The sequence below is a fragment of the Sipha flava genome, unplaced genomic scaffold (assembly GCF_003268045.1).
Source record: "Sipha flava isolate LNK unplaced genomic scaffold, YSA_version1 111_pilon_pilon, whole genome shotgun sequence".
NCBI classification, from domain to species: domain Eukaryota; kingdom Metazoa; phylum Arthropoda; class Insecta; order Hemiptera; family Aphididae; genus Sipha; species Sipha flava.
Window position 1 is genome coordinate 982,285 of NW_020271729.1, and position 8,605 is coordinate 990,889.

Here is an 8,605-nt window from a genome sequence, read left to right on the forward strand (position 1 = left end):
TGGTCCGATTTAAACGTTTTCCACTTTAAACCGTGTTACGTATATTTTATAGTTTAGAAAAAATAACGCTGGAACTTCAGTTGATAATTCCAATAGCTCAGCGTTCGCAGAAAGGACGGCTAAACATTTGGGGGGGGGGGGGGGGGGGGGGAGGGGGGGGCGAGCGGGGGGGGGGGGGGGGGAGAGGGCACTCCCGAGCACGAGAGAGAGAGTGTCGTGTTAAAATCACATGCAACTCCGTTTTAAGGATCATTTACCGTGTACGGTTAATGTCGCGGCGCGCGCGACGAGGACGAAAGCTGGCGCGGGCACGCGCGTGTCGAGTCGGGAGCAATGCAATCGTTTTGTTATTGTTGTTACACGTTCGACGTGACGGATTGGCGTGGGAACGAGCGTACCGGTCACGTGCCCCTCTGGCGCGCATCGGAACGGCCGCGCGTGACGGCCCGCGAGACGAACAGAAGAGCCGTACGTGCGAGGAGTGTGCACCCGCACATCGTTCCGTTTTCGGCCGACAGATAAAACGCGTCTTGCCGCGCGCGCGCTAACCGTCCATGCGGCGACTCCTTCGCTCGCCTCGTCGCGCTCCCCCGCACGCGGGTACACGTTACGCTACCGTCCGTCGTACGCGTCGCGTATTGTCTGTACCCGAACGCGATGCCGATTACGCGCGCGCGGCGGTGTACACGTACGTAACGTGCGCTTTACATTGTGTCCACAGTGCGTTGTCGGCGGTGTCCGTCACCCGTCCCGGCCCGCCACTGGTCGACGATCGCCGGTTCCCACGGTGTAAACGACCTTTGGGCGCGACGGATAAGGAAAACGACTTTCGTTCGGACGGATAAGGGGGGGGGGGAGAGGACAAGGTTTTATTAATTTTTTTTTTTTTATTTCACAAGTGTATCGAAAACATATTTTCACGGATACGCCCTTGTGGCCCCGTACAATTTATCTACGTCGCACGGGCGTCAGAAAATCGATGACCAACCCACCTGCCGCCGAGTGTGGGCACGATCTCGCAGTCTAGTGCGTTTTCGATTACTGCCCAGCCGAGTTCCGTTAACGGGATCATTTGCGACCCGTTACAGTGCGCCGGTACATCAGGGTTGACTGCAGTGACGCACACCTCATGGATCAAGGGTCATATTTGTAATTTACTAAATGTTATTTCAATTTTGAACGCGCGAAACTTGATCGGACCTAGGCTCTCGTGCCTTAAGTACCGTGTTCCACTACTTCAAGTTCCAAAGTTACCTTTATTTGAGTTGCTTTGCTAATGTTTATGGGTAACGGGTGGATAGTCGGTATTAATATAATACGTTCGACCCGTGTCGGTGAGAATGAGTCGGCGCCACTGGTTGACTGTTGCGCCGGGACTCGCGTTTCGGAACACTTGATCAGGTCTCGGGGATGAGAGATCGTCATCGAGAACTGGCGCGGAAAGCGCAACAGCCTAATTCACTCGGTCTCGATGTACCAATGGCAAAGTGTCGTTTTTCGAAAGACTCGACAAATCGGGACACAACAGACGTGTTTCATGTAAAATTCAAATACCAGTCACTGATCGTTACACATCGAATAGTAATTTGAAATTTGAATAATGGTTCCCATGATGTTACAAATATGCAATAAGAAGGGGTACCATTTTGGGTTTAAACTAGTTAATTTTGCTTTTAAACGGTTTTCTTTTTAGCGATTCATAGTTTTTAATCGATCTCAATACTTAATGTTAATTTTGCACTTAATTTATTATTTTCAGATGTAGTATCCCAATATTCATCAAGTATGTAACTGAATTATCATGTATATCGGACCGATCGAATTACTCGTACGCATGTACTCTTCAAATATAATAATAATAATAATAATAATAATGTCCAAATTAGTCAATAACTTCCGTTCAACTTTAATCGATCAAAAATAAATACCCGTGTACAGATTATCGAATACTTAATAGATTAAACTGTAGTATGAGTATACTACAGAATTATCCTTAAAATTGTTTTTGTCGATTTTGTGTTCGTATGTGTTTGTAAGTTTCCTCACCACCATAGTTTTAACTAACAATATTTTTACGTCAAAGACAATATTGTAGAATTTCCAAGAATGAAGTATTACACTTCACTTTTATTTTATTTTATTACAGTTAAATAATCCTAACTTTATACTTAACTAATGTTAAATAAATTGTACATTTAACTACTAGGTAATAATAATTAATTAAATTTAACTTAGCTTATCACAACCCTTAATTCTATAACCAAACTAATAATAGCTAATATTAAATTAAGTTAACTACTGCTAAATAATTCCAACTACAGTTAAATTCTACTAATTAAATATAATATCTTACGCTATATTATCTTATATTATTATATTATTATAGTCTTATATTATCTTAATTAATATCTTATGAATAAAATATCTTATGCTAAATTATTAGCTAATTATTTAATTAATTTAAATTAGTTTAACTTATTTCAACACAATGAATTCTAATATCAAATTACTACTAACTAATATTAACTACAGTTAACGTTTGCTATATTATTCTAACTAATTTTTAACTATAGTCAATTCTACTAAATAAATCGTACAATAAATTAATAGATAATAATAATGTATTTAATTTAACATAGTTGTTAAGTAATAAATAAAAATTGTTACTATACGATCTTGTCCAGGGCCAGCGAGAAAATGGAGCAAGAAAGGCAGAGTCTCAGGGCCCATCATTACAACTTTTTATTCTAAATTAATTTATAATCTCATTCTCCGTAGCATAAGATACAAATTTAAATATTTTTAGTGTATTAAAGTATGTACAAGTAGGTATTCACAAGTACTATGTACATTTTAGCCAACAAATGTAAGTTAAAGGGACCTGAAACCGATCAGCCCTGGAGCTTCCAAAAGTTCTCACCGGCTCTGACCTTAACACAATTCGATCATATTTTCTTCATCATAGTTAGTCCATCATTTTTTATCAAAATATCATAGGTTTGTAAACACTGCCTAAACGTTAAAATTCGTAAAAAAAAAAAAAAACCGAAAATGTATACAAATAATTCATTGATTTAAACACTTTGAAAACTTTATACATAACTAAAATTATGTAGTAGCATATGTAATGAAAAAATGTCATTATATTTTTTAATTAATTTCGTCTTGTTGATTTGCTTAATACAAAATCAGTTTTATTTTGGCCAGCATATTTTTACAATTCTTTTAAATGCCTATAAAATAGCATATACTATATACAATATCAATAATCGTAATTTCTTATGAACGTATGTTTGAATTATTGTTCAAAATATAAGTGACAAGAAGTACGAAAATACATAAAACTCTAAACGAAATGCAATACTTTGCGGTTACACGCTATATTTTATTACACATAACATCTCTATACTAAACAATTGGTCCATTGACATTATCAGATATCAAATACTTAATTTTCAATCTTTGAAAAGTCTAAATTTACATAATAGGTACTCTATATAATGTGGAAACTATGTAAACATTTGTATTAAGATAATAACCAATGTTGATGCTATAAACAATAATAAAAAATAATAATAACACACTTACTGCGTAGGTACACGGATTAAAAATGTACGTGATTGATATCAACACTACACCAACATGAGTCAAAAACTTAAAAATACTTAATAAATTATTGCTTTTGCTTGTCAAAACGAGATTAAGATCTTGGGATCCCCGCAGGTCTTATTCATATTTATATTGTTAAATTTCTCTTTCAATGCTACCTACTTCAATATAGTATTATAATATAATTCTAAAAATGTTATAAGATTTCAAATCAATTTAAAATTTTAATTGATAAACTATATCAGAGCTGATGTTTGTTGTATAATTCCTGACGAAATTATTAGAATCTTGGCCACGAAACTTTAGTTTAGAATATCTCTGGACAATTATTCTATAATAAACTCTCTGTTCGATCTCTACTAGGAAACTAATGTTGCGAAGCAACAAGACATGTCATTTGAAATCTAAGTATTGTATAAAACGTTAACCTCTAAATTAATTGACTATTTACTCTTAATAGCGATGAATATTTGAACCACTTGCAGCAGGGTTCACTTATATCACCGATGAAATTCTAAGCAAAGTGATATCTATTAAAATGCAGTGAAATTTATCTACGGCGGAATCTCATAGGCCTTCAAAAATTATCAGATTATCTATCCAGTATAATATTTATTCCATATTTTGCGACAAGACAAGATACCATTTCTATTATAGACAGGTTTTCGGCTTATTGAGGGTCCGTTTTTTAAAGGTTTCACTGCAGGCGTGTACACAAGGGAGTGTTTTAGGGGTTAAAAACATCTCAAAATGCAGGAAAATTATTAAATAGGTTTTTATTGAGTAAAAGTGATTTACAGATTATTGAAGTATAGAATATACAGTATGAAAATGTACAATCTAACAACAAAGTTTTTCCGAAAAAGTACACGACCGATTGGCCAAATATATTATATTTTATGGAAAGAAAAAAAATACTAAATTAAATTATTATAAAAAACGTATTTCGTATATTAATTGAAAAATAAAAAAATTAAAATACCTTATAAATATATAGTTTTTATGCTATATACTACTAACTACTAACCTTTTAAAAATGGAGCTATTGTTTTTAAATTTGTGTTGTTAGTCAGATTATTAGCTTATTAATTGGTTTAGAAAATTGAATAATGTATATCTAAATTACTATTTAGTAATATATTACTAGATATTCTTATATCCCAACACTTTGGTACCATTTTACCATTTACCTTCAAAAATTTTAAGTGTTAAAAATAACGATCAGTTGTTTTGAATTTGTTTACTTGTTCATTTCATTATTATCATAAATTTTAAAGGCGTTGGAATACATAATTGCAAATTCAGATAAAACTTTTCAGTATAATAATTGAATCGCCTATTACAGAAGAAACCTCTCAAGTCCAGAACTTAATACTTTTGAGAAACTAATAAAAAAAATATCTTAAGTGATGTCTCACAGCTGGATTTTGATCTAAACAAAATTGTCAAAGACACGTATTGGCCACGTAAACTAGACACACTGAGGGAGGTATCTGCATAAATTGATGCATCTACTATTATAGGAAAATGGAAAAAAAAAATATATTTCGAAATATTTGTCTTTTATAGGGTTTCCCTATTAAGCGATTAAATTATTTTATTTTCAGTCATTGATGCAGTGATATGCTTTTACTTATTATTGCCTACTTCATAATGTACCAATCATGTGTATTATATATGGAAAATGAAAACAAAATAATATACATTTAATATTTGAATATTTTAAAAACAATTAAAATGGAGAAATTAATTGAAATATATTTACACACAACAGACCTTAGAAATAATAATTTCCATTTTTATTTTGAATTGAAAAATAATTTTTGTTTTTGTAATAAATTTGCAATTCTAATTTTACTAATGAAAAACTGTTTTTAAAGAAGTTAAATAAATTTAATTAAATATGCAAAGATAATAACTGAAAACCTGCAAAATATTTGTTGTCACAGAAACAGCAGTTTTTCTTCTGTCATGGTATCATCACAGGCTATGATTCTTAGGATAGTATCTAAACTTAATTTGAGTTAAAAAATATTAATAACTTGCTTGGCTTTATAAAAGCAAAGCATATATTTTAATTTTCTAGTTCTTGTTCTGTCTTACAAGTAAATAACACTTACAATAATTTAGTATTAAAATTTAAATTAACAAATATATGGCAAAATAATAAAAATTAAAAAATAGCATTGTAAAGTTTTTAACCTTTTTTAAAAATATTTATTTAAATTTTAACTGAACATTTTTAATTAAATATCAAAATTTAATTATTTTGTTGAGTAAAGTTGTCATTTTCTTCTTCTATACCATTTAAAGAATCTTCATAGTCTAGACTTTTTTCTTCATCTTTGGCAAAGAACATTTTTCTTTTTGGTAAAGTATCCAAAAATGCATCTTTCCAGGAAACACCAGACACCACTTTTGATATTATTTCATAAACTGCAAACCATAAGCATTGTAATGCAAAATAATAAACACTATATATCTATTTATTATTGTATTTATTAAATTAAGTAACAGAAAAAACATTGTAAAAACAAAAATGTTGTTGAAACAATTAAAATGTATTAAATTAAATGAAGTTTGATTATTCTCTCTCAATAATTTGATAAACTCAAGTTATTAATATAAAAAAACATTATTTGTAAAAAAAATGTCACAAAATAAAATTAAAAATTATTTTTAAAATATAATTAAAGTTGGTAATTTAAAAAAAAATTTTAATTAAAACTATTTTTGAATAACTAAATTTATACTATGATTACAAAATCATTAAATCATATTAAAATGGAAAATTTTTTTCATAAAAATTTGTTTTTATATTTAAGATCAAAATTCAAACTATAAAACAAAAAATGTATTTAAATATTATATGAAGTATTTAAATTATAAAGTTCATAATTATACTAAGCAAAATTAAGTATAACATTTTAATGTATAAATAAATTAATAGCTTATAATATATATATATATATATATATATATAATATAAGCTTAACCTATAGTATTATTATTAATACTATAAATAAACTATTTGTTTATTTCTTTAGATATTAATTTACAACTGTTAACTACTTAATAATTTTTAATAAAAATATAATTTTGTATTATTTTATTATAGGTTAAATATCTATACTCTCAATAATAATTAGTGAATAAAATGTGGTTATATATATATATATCTTATTTATAAGATCAATAGACACAGGGTAAAATTCAATATCAAAACATTTTATTCAATTAATTACTTTTTAAATGTAAATACTTATGAACTATAATTTTAATATATTTTCATATCAAGCATGAATATAAAAAATTATCAAATATTAACATATAATTATCATTAGTTTATAACATAACATTTTAATTACCATGATTAATAGTTAAGATTTTTCTAGTTTTCATGTTGATATATTCATCTATGGGTAATTTTGCATGAGCAATGCCAAGATTTTCAGCTACTTTTAAACTGGCTCCCTTATAAAAATAAATGTATTAACTTTTTTTACATAAATTATTGAATGTAAAGCAAACATACTTTACAAGAATTGTGATCAACTAATCCTCCAATTATATACACTTTGCTTTCATCTATGTTGTCCAAAACATTTGTACTGTCACTTGTCAAATAAACTATTTCTTCTTTTTCAAATACTTTATCAAAAGATTTTACAATATAATTAATCTATAAGTAAAATACATTTTAACTTTTAATAAACATTATTATTGCACATTAAAAATTAAATATTTTATCATTTTACTTAGAATTTATAATGAATTATAGTATTTAAAATTATTTAAAAATATATAAGTTGAATATTAAATGATTATTACTATTATTGAAATATTCAGTTTTAATAGATTTAGGTATTTAAAATTAAGTTTTTTTTTATAGCAAAAAATTAAAAAACGATTTAACTTACATCCCAATACTCAGAACCATTATGTTTAGCCATAGTTTCTTTTATTTTACCTTCATAACTGCAAAAATATAATTGCAAAGGATTTTTCAGTCTACGATTTAAACCGTAACATCTTAGTATTTGATTGGAACACTTTATTAAATCCTTTAAACATAAATATTTCAAAAATATAAATTAAAATATGATATGCATAAGAATAAAAATAAGGGTAGTTGGAATTCTAAATACAGTGAAAATATATTAGAAAGATGTTAATTGTCAACTGTCAATTGTTTTTAAACTGAATCAGATATTACCAGATTCAATTATCAGAAATATATTTTATTTCCAACAAAATATTATACAATAGAAATAAAAATTTAAAATTTAATACCTTATCAGACATCATATCATCATAAGACAAATCCAATACAACACGTTGTTTACATGAACTTTCTGCCATTTTGGTTGTTTTCGCTTTTTGTATATTTACTCCAGCCTCTCTCATTTGGGCTTTCCATTTTTTTCTTTTTTCTTTCTTCTCTTTATTTACCTCCCTGGCATAAACAAAACAAATATATGATACAATTATTGTATTTACAGTAAAAAAAAACAACTATAGTCAATATTACTTTGCAATTTCATTTATCGTCACAAATAAATGGCTTAAATATTACACTCACTTCCGCAATGCTTTTTTCTCCAGCCACATTTGTTGTTTTTGGATTTTCTTGATTTGCCTTTTCGACATTTGATTTTCCTCAACATTATTGGCGGTGTCGTTGGTTTTACATTTTTTCTGCTCACCTTCATCGAATTCGTCTTGTTCTTCCGATTGCCGTTTTCCAGAACCATCCACCGGTATGGTCGGTAACGGTTTAGAAACCACATCATTGGTGAAATCATTGTTCAGATGTAAATCCACATTATCCGACACCGCGGTCATCTTGTCATCGCAGCTCCCGCGTGAAACCGGAATCGGAATCACAAAAACATTCAAATTGATAATACGAGAAAAACACATGTTTGTTATTATTACCAACAGCCGCCTCGTGGTGATAACTCGTTATCAATATCTGGTTGATGAGACTATCGCC

At 29.6% G+C, this 8,605-nt stretch overlaps 1 protein-coding gene across 1 annotated transcript; it reads right to left on the reverse strand.

The window, feature by feature from the left end:
• Nucleotides 1-5,808: 5,808 nt before the first annotated feature.
• Nucleotides 5,809-8,527, reverse strand: LOC112689016 (tRNA methyltransferase 10 homolog A). The gene is made up of 6 exons (XM_025562511.1): nt 8,192-8,527; nt 7,903-8,065; nt 7,530-7,673; nt 7,145-7,291; nt 6,978-7,083; nt 5,809-6,045 (listed from the first exon to the last, which is right to left on the reverse strand). The coding sequence occupies exons 1-6, from the start codon at nt 8,452-8,454 to the stop codon at nt 5,870-5,872; spliced, it is 999 nt and encodes a 332-aa protein (XP_025418296.1). The 5' UTR covers nt 8,455-8,527; the 3' UTR covers nt 5,809-5,869.
• Nucleotides 8,528-8,605: the final 78 nt, after the last annotated feature.

Excerpts from the sequence above, each read along its gene's own strand:
- LOC112689016 (XM_025562511.1), bottom strand. The coding sequence starts at position 8,454 with ATGACCGCGGTGTCGGATAATGTGGATTTACATCTGAACAATGATTTC. Across the intron at positions 7,084-7,144 it reads TTGATCACAATTCTTGTAAA|GGAGCCAGTTTAAAAGTAGC; the intron begins GTATGTTTGCTT and ends TATTTTTATAAG. Across the intron at positions 6,046-6,977 it reads AATCTTAACTATTAATCATG|TTTATGAAATAATATCAAAA; the intron begins GTAATTAAAATG and ends TATGGTTTGCAG.